Source organism: Cyprinus carpio, chromosome B25 (assembly GCF_018340385.1).
Source record: "Cyprinus carpio isolate SPL01 chromosome B25, ASM1834038v1, whole genome shotgun sequence".
NCBI classification, from domain to species: domain Eukaryota; kingdom Metazoa; phylum Chordata; class Actinopteri; order Cypriniformes; family Cyprinidae; genus Cyprinus; species Cyprinus carpio.
Genome location: NC_056621.1, coordinates 11,797,908 through 11,816,650, shown reverse-complemented (window position 1 = coordinate 11,816,650; position 18,743 = coordinate 11,797,908). Strand labels below are relative to the sequence as shown.

The window sequence follows — 18,743 nt, the reverse complement described above, 5'->3', positions numbered from 1 at the left end:
AATTATTAAAGGGATAGTTCACCCAAAAATGAAAATTCTGTCATTAATTACTCATCCTTATGTCGTTCCAAATCCATAAGAAATTAAGGTATTTTCAACATAGGCTCATTGGAAATACGTGCCTCTACCTACATTTCTGCAAAACACAAAAAATATACTTATGCATACAAATCGCCAAAATCGCCTGCACACAAAGTTTTTGCAGGAGTAGGTTTACTCGGTAGCTCACACGATACGGCATTGCACTTATGTTAAAAACAGCAAAACGAAATTAAAATAACATAATAAATACCTTACGAACCCCGTGAAACTACTGTTCAACAAAACAGCTCAAATCCGCATAAGGAAGTTAAAATAGCATATTTGTTTTTTCCAGTTGAAATTGGGTTTGGTGTAGGGATATTCCAACTATAGGCATTAACTTTTAGTGACACTCCCACAACTTTTATCAACCCCAGGGTTCACACCAAGTATGATTTGCAGAAAGCTCACGGATTTCATAAAAAATAGTTTAAGCAGGGTCAGAAAGCTACGGATTTCATAAAAAATTTTACAATTCTGAAGATGAACGAAGGTCTTACAGGTTTGGAACGACATGAGGGTAAGTAACTAATGACAGAATTTTCATTTTTGGGTGAACGATCCCATTGATGCCCTTAAAATGTAATATATTTGAATAAAGTGAAAAATAACATATATTTTGTTCTGCTTCTTACATAAAGCTATCATAAAACTCCAGAAGACTTTGTATATGCCGCATGAGTAGCATCAAGCACTTTTATGATGCTTTTTTTGTCATTTTTGAACTTAAAATGTTCATTCCCCAATTCAATGTAATTGCATGGAAAAGAGTCAACAGCAGAGTCTTCAAAATATTTTCTTTGTGTTACACAGAAGAAAGAAAGTCAGTAAGGTTTAGAAAAACATGAGAAATGAGTAAATGATGACAGAACTGTAATTTTGGGAAGAATTATCCTTTAAAGTGAATGTGTAACAATTATTTTTTTTTTTTTTACTTTTATATCGCTCTCATTCAGTAAGTATAAATTCAGAAGTGTTTTTAGGCTATATATGGTTAGCACTACTACTGAAAACCCTAAATGAGGTGACACCTGAAGTATGTTGAACGTGAGAATTTGCAGATGATCTCTCTCACATCTATGCTTTAACCCCACCTGATTTTGCCAGGGACCCCCATGTCCTTATCCAAGAACACAACTAGGTGACTAGGGCAACCAAGGTGCAAACCTACCTCAAGATACCATACCTTGTGCATACAGTGCAGGTGTGAGTGTGGGATTGCAGGAGAACATGACAGGAACCCACACAATTGAAACAGAACTGCAAAGCTTGCATTTGGATCAGTGCAGTAAGAAGTCTGGCACACTAGTTTGCTGCAGGTGCTTTTCAACTGATAGAAAAAGCAACAATATTCAGTGCAAAACACAGAAGTTACTATAGTTTCAAGTTGGTTTAAAGATAGAGGAGAGAAAAGCAGTTTCTTCTCAAAGCGTATTTGATCTCGACTGCTACATTGTTGACAAAGCTGAAGTATGCTTTGCTCCCAGGTGGAACTTCTCAGGATGTTTTCCCAGTAATGGAAGAGTCAGCCATGCAAAGTCTGGATGGCATTTTTTGTGCTGACGAAGTCTTGAGGGACATAACCTGCCCCCGAAATGTCCTTGCATTCTCCAACAAGGCTTTTGTTTCTCTGTGTGGGTTCTTTGCTCAGAGGGAGAGGGAAAAATGGGCACTGGAATGGTAAAGTATCAGCCAGCAGCTGTTGCGTGAGTGACAAACTCAAGGGCTTGTGATATGAGAGGCACAGAGGAGAGGAAGACAGCAGTAGCTGTGCTGTCCAACATAAAATGTACTGGTGTGTTAAAGAAAAGACAGTACCTGTAAGAGGTATCTTGGAAACAATAATATTTGCATGCACTTACGGGGAGAAGGGTCTTGGTGCACAGTGAGCCCCCGTTTTGACGGTTGTCTATGATGTTTATATAAGGATTCGGGGGTTGGGAGTATGAATGCTGTTATGCAGTCAGGGAGCTTTTGACAGGGATCTACATTGTCAATTTAGACTAGACAGACTATGTCTGAAGAAAATGTCTGTCATCACACTGTCCAGGTTGGGTTTTTGATGTCTGAAATGATGATGGGGTAAAAATAACATAGATTCCTCCAGTAATTTTTTTAAGTGAAGCAAAGAAGTCTTTCTTTTTTTCTAATAGGAGATATGCCTGAAGCTATTTTGTGACTGCTGCTCTATACAGTTATTTCCTAAGATCTGTTGCACCTGTTGTGGGTTTGTGCTAGTAAATAAGATAAAATTTAGAAGCACTGTTACAACGTCTCCACCAGTGTGTCATCATTGCTTAATTCCTCTGCATCTCTTTAACTGTTATTAACTTTTGGACACATACCTTTATTTGACTAAACAAAGACACTTCCAGTCAACAATAAGACTTTATTCATTTTGATTAAAATAATGAGTTTGTGAGGCTCTTGGATCCTAATGAGTGTGTTAGGCAGCATAAAACATTTTACAGATCAGATAATTTAGCCAAGCAAATTAATAGGTAATAAAAAGTCATGTAGAGGAAATAATCGAGAATCATCATATTGAGGTAAGATAAATAAATGACATGTTGACAATTTAATGGAGAGATTTGTTTCTTTCTCATAGTTGGATGAAAGAAAGAGAGATTATATATATTCAGTTCTGTGTAAACTCTTAAATTTTTTTTGTACAAACAAAGATGGAGAAATTTTCACTCTTTTATTTTTATCAACAGCAGTTTCAATCAGTAGTTGCCATTTACAATAATCGTAAACTATGTCAATAAATGAAGCATATCAAATATTTTTTTGTGATGCCTAAGTGTTCTTGTTTTTATTCAGTAAGGACATCTGCAGTTGCTCAACCACAACATTATAACTGTGAGAAATCTGTTATTTTGTTATTCTCTTTGTGTGCCTTTTAACTAAATTTATCTTTCATTTTTGTTGTTAATGGTAAAGACATTTACTGCTTGATGATTTATGTTACAAATGCATGTATTTTATAAACATACAAGCCTATTCAGTGGTACTATTCATTCATTCAAAAATATATGATTCTCCAGCAAATAAATTTACTTTGTTCAGAGAAATAAGAAATTTGATAATATTTGTAGTAATTTAATAATATACAAAATTGTGATTTATGATGAAGAACCTTAAAAAAATGTTTTCTCCCTTTCTTGTTTAGCTGTTCAATTAAGCAGAATTAAACAATAATGCAAATAAAGAATTGTTTGTAATTGTAAGTAAAAAAATAAACAAATAAAAAAATACTGAAATGAAATAAAACTGAATTAACTGAAGGTGGAGAATATTTTTGTAAATAATATAGTACAATACAAAAGTGTAAAATTATATTTGTAACATTAGTTAGCACAAAGGTTGTTTTAATCATTTATGTTTGAAAATAATAAACATGTTTTAAAACATGTTTACAGAAAGATCTTCCTCTTAAAATATTTTTTTATAAAAAAATTAATAATTTAGTTGTGGCTTGTACATTATTTTTTAAATCAATTTATTTGGTTTTGCAGACATATTCTTTTAGAAAAAATATTTCTACTAATCTAGAATAATTTCTTAGTAATAGTGGCTTTTTTTGCAACAATGTTTTCACTTGAAGGAAGTATTTGTTTAGAGCAGTAAATTATTGCTGTAATGCTTAAGACTGATATAAATGAAGAGATGACTGTAAATGAGCAAACATTTGTGTCTCAACATTAGTTTTTCTTATTATTCATACAACTGTGATGCTATGTCTGTGTTTAAATGAATATCTTGTTTCTTTTATATAATCAGAGATACATATTTAATCTTATCATTACACCTTAAATTTAAGAGGAACTGTCATTATTTTAGAGTTTGCTTTGTCTTACTGTGTGATAATGACCATACATAAAGACTTCCTTGATTTATGGAAACCTAAAACTTAAGCTCTTTGAGTTTCCATGGAAGAAAGTACATAGGGTAATGTGTGAAAAACTTAAATGTAAAATCAGCTATAATATTTAGAGGGTCTAGCAAACTTTCTTTGGGTGCGTCTTGACGGATATCGCGTTAATTGCAGGCATCCGGGAAACAGCATGAGCTGCTTAGCCCAGTAAGAGCTACGTTTGTGTGACGTCATTATTCCGCGAAAAAACAGCATGGTCAGGTTAGAATATAGAGGCGTGAACCACAGACAGGCATTAGAATCAGACCGGAGTTAACTTTTTTGACGTTTCTTTGAGAGGGGCTGTGTGATGTTCTGTCGTGTCTTTTTGTTTAAGACTGTTTGTTTACAGAGATCGATATATCCCGATGAAGACAAAAAAATAATAATAAAAATATAAACATATAACAAAACAATAATAATAAATATATAAACATATATATGATATCTTTTTTTTTTTTTTTTTTTTTTTCTTGAGTGTCTTGAAATGAGCTAAAAGGAAACTAGGCGTTGATTTTGAAGGTTTGATCACGTCACTTAATGGGGGAGTCAAAACGTTGCTGACAGAGAGGAATATTTATATATTTTATAAATGTATATAATGTGTATTTTATGCTAATAAGAAAAAAAATCTAATAAAAGCAACTTTCATGTGACGTTTGTTTAAACAGGTACGTTAAAAAATAAAAAAATAAAAATAAATAAAAACGTTCTAATTATGAATATTTGAGTAATTTATTAGTTATTGTTTTCTTTAAAAATAACTTTTGAATGATATCCACCCATAAAAGTTTAATTGCGCCAGAAAAGGAAAGCTTTATATCGTTAAAAAGAAAAAGGATGCATCCTTGATGTTATTGTGACTTGTCGTCTCCATTGTTTGAAGCCATTATGCGGCATTTGATGTCTGAAACCCTCTCATGATGCCCCTGCATTACCGAAATTTCACGTGTCGGCTGCGTGCGAGTAACACTGCAGTTTAAATAACGCGCATGTTTTAACAAGGAAATGAAATTACTAGATGTTTCAGCATTTGAGTAATTGGAATTGCTTAATTATCCATAAATTCCATGCGGTGGTTGAAAGAAATCATTTTTGCATGCTCTGTTAATATAAATTCATATGGGTTAAGTAATATAATAAAAATATAGACTTATGAGCAGACTAACTTTGAAAATAATAGAATGTATTTTTATTACTTTTTTTGCCCTTTAAGCATAAATTGTAATCACTGTATCACTTTATCTTATAGGATAAGGTCTTTATAATTAAAATATCTTTGAGTTTCTCAGAGCATCACTCTGAGGGCTGCAGATCTTGCTGTAGCTCTGCTACATTTGTATAAATTTATTTATGGCATCTGCACGCGGCAGACTTTGAGACGTAGCAACGTTCATCAGGTGATCGGCAAAATAGATTAGGTTCTTCCTGGCACTTTAGAAGGTGAATTTCCACAGACAAAGTCTGCCCAGTAACAATCCGAAAGCCTCAGACGCGCGCAGAAGAACTATTGGCTATGCAAATTGATAAAAGGAAGAGGGGGGGGGGGGGTTGAGGAAACAATCTACAGCGAGAAAAAAGGTTTTAAAGAGACATGTCCTATCACATTTAGCTAAAAGTGTTGAAACGAAGCAACTGTTGCAAAAGCACATAGCTGTAGTATGTTGAGTTCAGAATCACTGTTAGAGGCTGGAGAACCTCGAGATGCACCGTGATCAATAACTCACTATAGATGTTCTCTAGAAGGTCTTTGAAGACACACTAACGCTATATTCACCTTATTATACGAAATGTTGAACTGCTTTGACACATTTTCTGCTATGGTGACTTTCTGAATGAGTTTGTGCGATATGCATGTTGAAATCCGTCACCTGCATAGCAGATCACAATTTTGGAACGCTCACATCTCCTTTTGAGGCTTGGCTTTTTGATCCTAAATAGAAACGATAATAATGCTTTATATAATACACTGGGAGCAGCTCAAGAGAATAACTATCATTCAGCTGCTATCTCTGACGAGCGAGCGTTGCTTCATGCTTTCGCTGCATTTCCTAGAAAGCTATCTCGTTGACCACAGGCGTTGCAGCTTCATGTAGCTCTATTTCGACTTTGTGATGACGATGTGGCGTTTTAGTGTCCTTAAAGTCAAAAAGAAAGGGTTTTGAACGTTTATTGGTCTAATTTTCGCAAATGTCTGCTTGGCACAACTATCAACTAGGATATGCATATTATTTGATACGAAATAACATCATAAAAAACCCAAACCACTTTTTTGAAACACTTTAAGATAGGCTACTATATATAAGTTGAGTGTTGCGTTGGGTGCACTGTGTTTATATTTAGGCTATGTTTACCCAGCGTCGTTAAAATAGTTGGGCAATAATGGGTGAGTTGACTAAGGATCAATATCTTGCATGATCCATAAATGTATCAGCCAATATTGCAGTTCTTGAACTTCTTGTGGGGGCTATTGATAACCAGAGCAAGAGGGCTGGAAAAGAAGAGGAAGACCTAGCATGTTGCGTCTGACCAATAATAAGATGAGGCTTGCGTCACAGCCTTACATCTGCAGACCTCAAATGTTGCAGCGAGAGGAGCAGAGCAGAGAAAGAGACTAGTGGGGAAAAGTTTGCAAAAGGATCAGGACTAACCTGGACAGCCTTGTAGACTGGTTTTATGTGCCTGAGAAGTCATTTCTGCTCTTTTTGACATTTCGCAACCATTGTATTTGACTGTTTGTAGGCTTATTTGAGATCGAAAAGGACTGTAACAATCATGGAACTGCTTTGTCTCGAGATGGACACCATTATAAGAGCGCGTCCTGACCCGAATCTTCTTTATGATGACAGGGTACTACAAAGCTTGCTGACCATCGAAGAGAGGTTTCTTCCCCAGTGTTCATATTTTAAATGCGTTCAGAAAGATATTCAGCCCTTTATGCGGAGGATGGTGGCAACTTGGATGTTGGAGGTTTGTACCGATCATTTCCGTGCTTACACCGTATCTTCAAAACGTCTAGCAAAGTGTTTTCTCCTTTATTCTGTCATGTAAGCATTGTGGAATGCAAGTAAAGGAGCTTCCTTAATATTTCCGAAATGTTAGATCCGATTTTGTCGTGCTATTTATTTTATTGCAGCCATAAACGCTGATTTTGGACCAAGTTCACGATTAGATTTGCAGGGGGATGGAAGATATCGACATATGTCAGTGTTCATAAGCGCATATTTCTTAAAGTTTTCGGTTCCGTTAACACAGAGCACAGAATCGTGCTTAATGTTATTTATTTATTTTTTGGATAAATATTTCCATGCACACGTATGCACTTCAATGCTTGCCGCTGTGCTACATCTAACCATCGCCATGTTGGTTTTTCTTTCACAACAACTTTATCGCAACAAAATGATCATAACAACTCTTTACATGTGCATGACTTGATAAATGACCGTTTAAGGTACATATTCATGGTTGAATATATTGGGAATTACGCTTCTATAATTTTGTACAATTTTTTAAAATATATGGTTGCGGAAGGGGCGAGGGCCCGCAATGCTTCTTAACCCATGCTGATCGAAGTCTATTGCCTTGGAATTAAGTTCGGTTTTTGTCAGAATCGTTCATATTTCTAATCTCTGAATGTTGAAAACGTTAGGGCAGGACCTTAGCTTTATTTTCATGTTTTAAATTGTCAGGTGAATCGAGCAGGAGAATTTATAAAAATTTTTGAAAAAAATATTTCGGTCCGATGGTGACGCACTCTTCTAAGAGCGCTTGCTACTTCGTTTAAAAAATCGTGTTTTAATCATATAAAACATCGATTTGATTGCTTGTCAATTGTCGGGAATGATGTGAAAAGGGTTGGTGAATATTTAGATGTATGAATAGTAGACCTAGACAATTTATTTATATTTTTAAATATTTTATGAAAATATGACGAATTAAAAAAAACAGATCCCGTACTGTTGCATGGGTGTTTTTTGGCTCGGGCGATTGTGACTTGAATTCATTTCTTACTGAATGAACCAAAGGAATGTGAGTCTATTGACAAAGATGTTAGAGTCCCCTTTTCATCCATTAAATGTATACATTTATAACAACGACAAGATAGAAATTGCACTTTTTTGGAATCAATCTCTAATGTTACCGTGGAGATTTACAACCTGTTATCTGATGGTCAATACTACGTATTTCGTTTAATCGGCATAATTATTTGATGCATAGGCTATATAGTCATTGCGAATCTTATAAATTAGACTAATTTTGTTGCGCCACGTGCATCTTTTCCTCTGAACTTAAGTTATGCCCTGCCCTTTCCAGGTCTGCGAGGAACAGAAATGCGAGGAAGAAGTTTTTCCACTGGCTATGAACTACTTGGACCGATTTTTAGCGGTGGTACCAACAAGAAAATGTAACTTGCAGTTGCTCGGCGCAGTGTGCATGTTTCTTGCGTCTAAATTGAAAGAGACGCGTCCATTAACTGCAGAGAAGCTGTGCATCTACACTGATAACTCAATCAGACCGCAGGAACTGCTGGTAAGCACCAAATAAACTCTTTGCATACCGAAACTTGCTAACTTATCTCTAGTGACTGCCAGAAAATTGATTACACACATTATTCACAATTTTCCTCAATATATAGGCCTGCTATTGCTAAGTGTTTATTTGTTTACATTACAGTATATGCTGCTGTTATAGGTACACTAAATCGTTTAGTAGGCTAGTCATACCACTTAAAATAAAAATTCAGGTTATGCAGATACTAGTATACTTTAATTTGTGATGGAATTTTTCATAGTGTGTATGTTGACAAATCAATGCCATAAGAGTTAAAAGTAGTCTACAGCAAAGACTTGGTTCTGTTTGACTAAATATTCTACCGACTGATGGATGTTCTCCACAAACATTCAAATATCAACTCAAGGGTTTTAGTCCATGCATGACAGAGCTATTACTCCATCTAGTGGCAACTATGCAACCCATAGCTGCAGGGCTGAAGTCTTGTTCCACCTGTATTTATATATTGGGTGAATATTGATAGTCTTGCAGGAGTCCATTGATTTTAAGACTCTGTCAATTGAAAGATACCGGCTACTTGCCATTGTCTAACTAGCTAATCATCATTCAGCTTCTTTTCATACACACACACACACACACACACACACACACACACACACACACACACACACACACATATATATATATATATATATATATATATATATATATATATATAAAGGTACAACAGGGCTAAAGGCCCACCTTAAGAAAAAAATGTGTCATTCATGCACCTAAAATGTATAATTGCAAAGAAAATAAATACGTTGTATTGAACATTAATGGTGCAACAGATTTTGTGTGAAAATAAATCATTTAAGTTGTTTGTTTTGTTTAAAAATCTTATAAATACATGAGGTGGCAAGGGGGGCCTTTTACCCCATGTGTGGCATAGCATGGGGTAAAAGGCACACGGTATTGATACAAATACTTCAGCTAAAATAATGTTTAAAAAAATGTCTAAGTTAATACTTGTTCAAAATAATCACTTTAGCAAAGTTTATACTATTTTCTGCTTATTTTTAAAAATAAAAGAATTAATTACTTAAAAATTCAATAAATATACTGTCATTAAAATATTTTAATATAAAAAATACATTTTATAATACAGAAACAAAATCGTTTTAAAATAAAGATTCTGAAAGTATTGAAGGAGATCCAATAATAATTGAATATATATTTACAGTAGTAACAACAAATTATATTTTATTATATGATGTGATATGATTAATATCATGCTTTTAAATAAGATGGTTTCATTCTAAACATGGTGATTATCTCTAATATGGACGTCCAACATAATATATGATATTTACTATCTGAATCTAACCATGTGATGTTAACAAATGGAAATGTCGGCCATCTATTAATTATCATGTTAATTACTGTGCGCCTTTAGCCCCAACAGCAGGGGCGCTTTTTTACCCCAAATACCATATTTTTACATGTTAGTTTGTTGTTTAAAAACTGTTGCTTTATCTTAAAACTGAAAATCATAAAGAAGACATTTGTCTCAAAATATATGCATTAATTTTAGCGATTCTCATTTGCTACTTAAATCTACAACATTTTAAAAAGCATAAAATATTAGATCAAATAAGCAAAGAATCAACTTTGCGCTGCTGTGCACGATCGCGTCAAGGATCAGACAAAAATACATATGCATCTTGAAAAGCGGATGTTTTGGAAAGTGCTACGCCATGTTTTTGTGCCATCTAGTGGTTTAGATGAAAATAATATCAAAGGCGCCCTTTACCCAGGGGCGCCTTTAACCCTGTTGTACTCTATATATGCACAGGTTAACTGTATGCATATTTATATATCATGTCTTGAAAGAAATTCTGAAGAAGCAAAGGCAAAATATGCTAGTAAATTTTCATTACTCAGTGTCAAGGGGAAATACAGTACAATGTGGCATGAAAACTTTTGAATATGTTAGACCTGCACTTGGTTTTTCCTCAGTTCTTGACTACTGACTCATCAGTCTCTTTCTGGCGGAAATGGGCAGTTCTCTAGCAGCTCAGGCCAAAGATAAAAATAATTTTATTTATGAGTCCTCTGCAAATTACTGTTGTGGGCAACCTCATTTTTTTCCCCACTCAGCCTGGCCTATTGTTATATCTTTGTGGTCGTTGGAGCTTCGGCTGGTCTTCGAAGTCCAACAGATGCAGGAAGCCGAAGATCAGCTGTCACAGTCAAACCTTAAGTTTTGTCCTCGTTAGCTGGCAAGAGGTTCTTGTAAATTAAACCACAGTGAGAGCCTGGAGGTACGACTGGAGGGCTCAAAAGGAGGAAGTGGGTTCCTGCATCAAGGCTCTGTGCAAGAGTGTCAGTGAGTTTTAGGGCTGGCCTCAGTGCACTTGTGATGTGACACTGGACTGCTGAGTTGATAGTTGACAGAAAAAAAAAATTTAGTGACTTAAAACTGGTATTTGTGGTCATTTATGGCCTCGTAAAGGTTCAACAGCCTGCATACAATATGACCAAAGAATGAGTTGGACAGTACAGGTCCACAGTCATTTGCTAACATCTTATGTAGTGTTGAACTTTCAGTAGTTGCCAAAATTGTTCTTCAGTTAAATAGGACAGTTCAACCAAAAATGAAAATATCAAAAGTCAACATCTACTCAACCTCATTTCACTCCAAATCTGACTGACTTTCGTTCTTATTCAGAAGATATTTTAAGAATGTTTGTCCATATAATCAAAGTCAATGGGGTCCAAAACAACAATGATTGGACCCCATGGATGTGTTGTTATTAAAAAAAAAAGGGTGAGAAAATATTAATTTTGAGTTGATATATCTTTTTAAGAACACAGCAACACACACCGAACTGATAATGCTTACTACTTTTTACTGCCCAAACTTCACAGATCAGTTAGAATGCAAAGGCTCATTTTCACATTAGCATGTAATTGGTTTTCTTTTGGAGGACGCCTCTGCAAATAGTTTACATTCCATCATACCTCTCTTGGTGTACCAGGAGTCAATGGTTTTTATTGAGCGAATGTGGCTCCAACATGTCATCAGGCTTCGTGTTCACATCAGAAACCTCCCCTGAGAAAGGAACCTGACAAGAATGTGTAGCTGTTTGTACTTTTGTGTGACTCACCAGTGAAATCCAGCAAAGAGAGGAAGTGGAGAAATAATGCATCATCGAATTGCTGCCATTGTATTCCTTCTCACTTAAGAGTGTTGCAGGGGTATACGTTCCACTTAATCCTTTGTGGGTGCTTTAGAGCAGTTGTAAATGCCTATACTGTATGTCTCAGAAGTTAATGGCAACCATACTGGGCCATCTTATGACTAAAGTGCATGTGGTTTACTTGTGGAGAAAAACCACCTCCATCTGAGCGAGGCACTCAGTCATAAGGACTGCCCCAACGAGTGCAAGTTTTCCCCAGTTAGTCACTTGCTCCCCTGTTACTCACCCCACTTCAAACAGGAAGGGGGAGTGGTTATTTGAAGGATGCTGTCTTTTTGTTGACCGAAGCCAAATGACTTGGCATCTTATATTTACATTTGTCACTCCGGTTTAGGTCAAAGTAAGTTCATGTTATGCATCAAGAGTGCCCCCAAAAGACGAAAAGTGTCATCAGCAGTGTTGTACAGTTACATTCATGGTCATTATTGGATCTTGTTTATTCCACTGAGGTTACAGCTCAATCTAATTACAAGACTTTTACATATATAATAAGGTTTCAAATTAACGTGTTTGTGGTTCAAATGGGCTAATGACAGATCCAACATTTAACTATGTGTACTCAGACCTCTTTTGACTTGACATATCGCTATAAAACACACTCACTATTACACTTCTGTGCTAAGGAGGAAAGCATCCGATGCTGCACAGTCTCTGTGAAGTGACTGGGCAATCTGAGTGACCCGTTTTTCAACTCAAGTGTGCCTGCATTCAGCCTTATAGCTTTTAGGATTTCAGCTTGTATCTTTGCGTAGCCAAGACCAAACCATGTCCTGGAGGAGCTTTGCTGATGCTAGATTTTGTGCAATCATAACTGGCTTAAATTTTTTACATAAACATTCAGATGAGTAACAGCAGTGTTTGAACACATTTAGTACCTTATCTCCAGTAAATCTTTTTTTTAGACCTTTTGTCCAAATGGTTGATAAAGAACATTAGCCCCAGCATTCAGTGTCTTAACAGTGTAGTGAAGAAAAACATATAGAAACATGAAGCCACTTGAGAAGATGCAATTTGTCATTCCAGTTAAACAAACCTTAAGATCTGAATACCTCAGGTACTGTTAATTGATTGAGATCACACAAATTATTTAGGTTTGAATCTATAATGATTTTGCTTCTTTCCTCAAACCTTCTTTTAAAGGAATGGGAGCTGGTTGTTCTGGGCAAATTGAAGTGGAATCTGGCTGCTGTCACTCCCAATGACTTTATTGAGCACATTATGAGGAAACTTCCGCTGCCTGAGGATAAGCTGGACCTGATCCGTAAACATGTGCAGACTTTCATCGCCCTTTGTGCAACAGGTAGTGTATTCAATAGATGTTTATAAATAAATAATTCCCTCCAAAGAATGTTTAACTGCTAATTTGTGTAGTGCTGTTTTAAAGCGAATATTCTCTCACGTACATTTGTACAATAACTTTGTGAAAAAGTGTGACATGACATGTGGCTAAGTATGGTGACCCATACTCAGAATTAGTGCTCTGCATTTATCCCATCCAAAGTGCTCACACACACCGTGAACACACCACCCGGAGCAGTGGGCAGCCAATTTTTGTTGCGGCGCCGAGGGGGCAGTTGGGGGTTCGGTGCCTTGCTCAAGGGCATCTCAGTCGTGGCACTGAAGGTGGGAGAGAGCGCTGAACATTCACTCCCCCCGCCTACAATCCCTGCCGGTACCAAGACTCTTACCCACAACCTTTGGGTTACGAGTCTGCCTCTCTAACCAATCGATTTCCAGATGTCCAAAACAGTTGGAAGGGAGCTTCATCAGAGAAAATAACTTTGCTCCAGTCTTCTGCTGTCCAATCCTTGTACTTCCTGCAGAATTTCAGTCTGTCCTCTACATTTTTCTTGGAGAGAAGTGGCTTCTTTGCTGCCCTTCTTGACACCAGGGCGTTGTCCAAAAGTCTTGTCCTCACTGTGAGTGCAGATGCTCTCACACCAATCTGCTGCCATTCCTGAGCAAGCTCTGCACTGCTGGAGACACGATTCTGTAGCTGACTCCTCAGGAGGAGATGGTCCTGACGCTTGCTGGACACTCTGGGATGTCCTGAAGACTTATCCACTCCAGTCGAACCTCTCTCCTTGAAGTTCTTGATGATCCGATAAATGGTTCTTTCAGGTGCAATATTTTGCAATATAATTTCCTTGCATGTGAGGCCATTTTGATGCAAAATGATGATGGCTGCACACGGAGCTAACCATTGCTAAAAAGAACACAATGATTGGAAGCGTTTCTTCCCTCCTTTTATAGCAATCAGCCTGCTCTTACAATCTAATTAGTATAATAGTGATATTACCTGACTAGTACTCTTTCACACTTTCACATGTGCTGCTGATATGATTAGTCAATTAATGTTAGCTGGTCATTTTGTGTCAGGATCAAAAAACGGTGAAATTTAGTTTATTTGTGAAAAGTAACATTTTTGGCCAATGAAGCTTATGCATCTGATCACTCTACCCAATAATCTAGAAACAATGTGAATGAACACCACAACAGCTTAAGCAGCAAACTTTGCAAAACACAAAATTTGTGTCACTGTCAAAACGTTTGGCCATGGCTGTAGTCAAGTTGGTATTGATGTCTTGCATCATCACTTCAATAAGTGATGTGTTGCAAAACATCTAAGTTTTTTTCTTTGCAAAACATGAAATTAAAGCCGACTTCTGTGGGTTTAGTATCTATGGCAGCTTTATTCAGGTTCTCGTTGCAGGCAAATTATCAGATGCCGTCTCATTACATTCATGAGAAACTATGTGGACTGAAATAGCGATGTGTAATGGAGAGAATTTCTCTGGAAGCCTTATGTGCTTGCCTGGTATGTTTGGCGGGCATATCAGTGGCTAGGCCTGAATGCAGTGACACTTCAAAGGGTAGTTGTATAGTTAAGGACATTCCTGTGTGCTGGTGAGCCAGTGGTTAGACCATTCCTGCTCTTAGAGGAGGACCACCTTTAGGAGATCAAACATGGAGATGAGAGGAGGGTGAAAAACGCGAGAAGTGTATTGTTCTATAGCCGAGCCAAATAGTGAAGCATGTCATGTTTTCATATCTTATCCCCTCTTCTCACGCCTCCCAGATGCTCCAGGGCATGACAACTTTCCCATAATCAGGAGTCTCTGTGGGGCTGGTTCTCCCAGCCAAGCCTGCACCCAACATCACCATAGGTGGTAATGGGATCCAGTGCACCACCCTTGTTCCCTTAGGCTTTTCTCTTCCTCCCTGGGGTTGCTCAGCTCCCCAGGAACCTCAGGAATGACTCTGACTTTGGAAAAGTGGGATATGAGGGGAGATGGATTAGTAGGAGGAGCTGGCTGGTCTTTAAACATGGAGCTTTTGATTCTCCTGTTGGTTTGGGCAACTGCCCTGACATGAACATGATCCATGAAAACTGGATAAGAATCTCTTGTGCTTGACAGGATGGGCACTGATGATAACTGGGATAATATGAAAAATTTAGCTGTATAACTTGGTTTTTAGATGCTGGAAAAATTCAGAAACTAGACAAACATTCCCCTGTTGTTATATACACAATCTAGTTACTAGTTTAACAGCAGGGATCCAAGGAGTATCCAAAAGATTTTAATTGCTGAGCAGATGCCTTGACTGCTGCTTTTCTTTCTTCTGTACAGTTTGCTTTATTTGCAGAGAATTCCGTGTCCCCTTCTTTTCTGAGACATGCAGAGAAGAGTGTGGAAAGACTATTTTTTATTGTTTCTTATCTTTTGATAAAACAGTTCCGTTCAGATCACTCTGCGAGATTTGGTCAGGCAGAGTAGACCAGTTCAGTATTAATTAATAATATTGAGGGGCCTTTCAGAGATATGCAAATGACTGGAAGGCTCAGCTAGAGACTGCAAGAAAGGAGACAAAAGGAACAACCCTCCATTTCATATGCAGAGGCATGTAAGGGTCAGTGCAGAAGGAGCACCCAATAAAACCTTTCTCCGGAGGGCAGTCTGTAGAAGGCCTGCACAGGAGCAAGCTCATTAAAAGTGATTATACCTCATTCTTACTGTTTAACACCCTTTACTTATCCATCTTAGATTGTTTGTAGATGTATAGGAACATACATGAGAAACACTATCATATTCGATAGTCTTGCCGCTCTTCAGATGTTTACATATCGGAGAAACAACTAGTGACTGGTGGAGGGTTCAGTAGGGCTGAAAATTAAATCTACCAATTCATGTCATTTCTCATTCAAGAGGCTCTGTTTCCTCCCACACCGGCCTGACTGCTGTTGCTCAAGACTCTGCACTGGAGCAAGACTGAAACAAGTTGTTACAGGATTTTAACAGTCAAAGAGGGTTCCTGTTTTTAATTCATTCTTCTTTTTTTCTTATGGTTTGACAGGGCAAACCAACATGCCACTTCTGATGATGAAATTACTTGTTGAAGATTTGTGGCAGATTGGACCATTTTCAAAAAATGACAATAGAGAGTTAATGTAATATAATTCTATGAAGTAATACATAAATGTCCCAGACATCCGATTATTTTAATGAGAATTGTTTAAAGAGACACGACATACCTAGGAGATTAGGACCTTTTATATTCTATGTTGTAGGTTTTACAAACCTTTAGCATTTAGTTGAATATTTGTGTTACAGGTTTACTCTGTTATTCTGTTAACTCTGTGACTTTAAGATCTTAACTCACATGCTTTGCCTGACTTTCCATTTGACTGAGTGTTAAACTGTGATGCCAAATTCATGTTTATGTTTGATCTTTATCAGTCAGGTCAAACATGGCTGCTTGAAACAAGACTTTCTGTTAACGCAAACCTGTGCATCTGCATGTGTGTCTGGCACTTGATTTATTGCCCCTGAAATCAGCGGCTTCTTTGGCTGTTCCTCAACTTTCCGGACGCTTAATTAATTTACAAGTTAAATGCATATACAGCACATTGCACCCACCAAGGAGCTTGCTGTGTTGGCACAGGTCTGGGGATGCAGTGTGGCGAGGGCAGGAGAATGGTCCATTGAAGGGGGTGAGAGGCTGGTATACCAGGCCAGCCAGCCACCGCGTACTAGGAGCCTTCCATCACAGGCGTCCCCACTCAGCTACATACACTGTTTATCCTCTGCATGAATATCAATGAAGGCGTGTAGAATACAGCCATTCTTCCCTTACCACTCTCATGAACCAGAGCATCCAGCTCTGCCGCTAGCACGCGCATACTCTTGTTCCCTCGACAAACTTGTCTTGTCTAGAGTGTGAAAAAACATATCAAAACACACACAGCACACAAAATGTGTGTGGGCTCCCAATTTCCACTGTATGCTTTTTTTCTCCCTGCTGCAAAAGACCCAAAGAGTTGCAATGTGGTTGGTTTTGTCTTCTTCCGCTTGACCAGAACTTCTTTTAATAAAACTTTCTCTGGCCCGGAATCAACTACAAAGGGAAGAGTGTATAATAAGTTCATTTATTTGTCAACACAGAGCTGCAAAATGAGAAAATGGCTGGCTTTGAATGTTGTTGAATGAGGAGCAATGAAGGCATGCTCGTCAGTTATCAAAGGCCCCACGGCTTTGATTTTTTTTCCTAAAAAGAAAAGAGAAGAAAAATCACCCTTAGAGCCATCACACTCCGTTTGCTTTGCAATTGAATATGGCAATATGGTAATATGGTAATGCAAAAACTGCCAGGGAGTGTGGGACCATGAGCCCAGAGGTGGCCCTGCATCAGAGGAATGGCATGGGGGGAATGAGGTGGGTAGGAGGGTATTTTCTTCTGCCAAAACCTTGCAAAGGTCTGGACACTGACTAAAGAACGATGTTTAGTGCCCCCCTCAGCCGCCCCTGCTGTCTAAAACCCAACAACACCCTCCCCCAAAACTCATCTTTTGTGCTGGCTGTCAGGTTGAATTGGAATCCACAGAGAGGGCTTGATGTTGCATCTCTCAATTGGATGAGATGAGGTGATGGTTTCAGACAATAAAGCCACACTTTCTTGCTCACTAGACCCGGGTCCATCAGTGGCCACACTCAATTAATATGCTAAAAGATAGCAACAAATCTGATACAAATCCAGAGCTGTTGTAACAACAAAGCTAGAGCATGTGTGCCATTCAACCTTAGGGGTATGTGTCTGAAAGAAAAAAAAAGTGTTGAAAAACAGTCTGAAAAAGGGAGAGGGGGAGTTGTAGAAAAAGAAGAAATACAGAAATCAAAGAGGCAGGGGGCAGACAGCATAAGCTGTTTGTTTCTTTCTCTTTTCCTCTTTCTTTCTCCTCCTCTCACAGTCAGTCGTCTTTTTTGGCTTCAGACCCATTCACAAGCTGTCTTATTTGCATTATGAATGACAGTGAGAAAGCTAACAAGGTTATTGGTCTTTGAGATGTACGCCTGTGACCACACGTGGAAAAAGGACCTACAGCAGTGAGCACTGGCAGAGGGACTGTGGCTCTTTATTCCATCCTTTCCGAAGGCTATAGGGCTTTTTTTCAGGGAGCACATGATTTACTTAGGAGCTGGAAGAAAAGGGGCCGATCTGCAAAGGGTGACTGGAGGAGAGGGATGGGGGTGGGGATGCTTTTCAGATTTTTTTCAAGCCAAGTGAACCCTCATTATCCTGGGCTGCAGTCATTAGCAAAGGACTGTGCTCAGACCTAATGGAAAGGGCTTTATTTTTAAGTGTTTATTTTGTATACATTTCATAATATTTCATATAACTATAAATATAATACTGTATAAAAATATAAAAAGTATATAAATATAAAAAATATTGTAGAAACGTCTGATAAAGTATATTTTTATGAACTCAGAGCGAGACAAATCTTAATGCGTGGTTTGCTCTTTCCTCAGATTTCAACTTTGCCATGCACCCTCCATCCATGATTGCAACGGGAAGCGTGGCAGCAGCTATCTGTGGCCTCCAGCTTAACAGCACTAACCGCTCACTGTGGGGAGACAACCTAACAGAGTTACTCGCCAAGATCACAAATACAGAAGTTGTGAGTATTGGTGCTCTGACAATAAATTTTA

General features: G+C 37.8%; 1 protein-coding gene across 3 annotated transcripts in view; it reads left to right on the top strand.

The window, feature by feature from the left end:
- LOC122133881 (G1/S-specific cyclin-D2-like) overlaps positions 1 to 18,743 on the top strand; it is a 151,331-nt gene that overhangs the window by 124,401 nt on the left and 8,187 nt on the right. Inside the window, exons 3-6 of one of the 3 annotated variants that reach the window (XM_042753247.1) lie at positions 6,847 to 6,967; positions 8,312 to 8,527; positions 12,895 to 13,054; positions 18,564 to 18,712. In XM_042753247.1, the coding sequence (XP_042609181.1) occupies positions 6,935 to 6,967; positions 8,312 to 8,527; positions 12,895 to 13,054; positions 18,564 to 18,712 (558 nt within the window). In that variant the 5' untranslated portion in view covers positions 6,847 to 6,934. Of the gene's footprint in view, positions 1 to 6,043; positions 6,968 to 8,311; positions 8,528 to 12,894; positions 13,055 to 18,563; positions 18,713 to 18,743 lie in introns of those variants that run through there. The other 2 variants (XM_042753245.1, XM_042753246.1) reach the window with 2 other exon arrangements.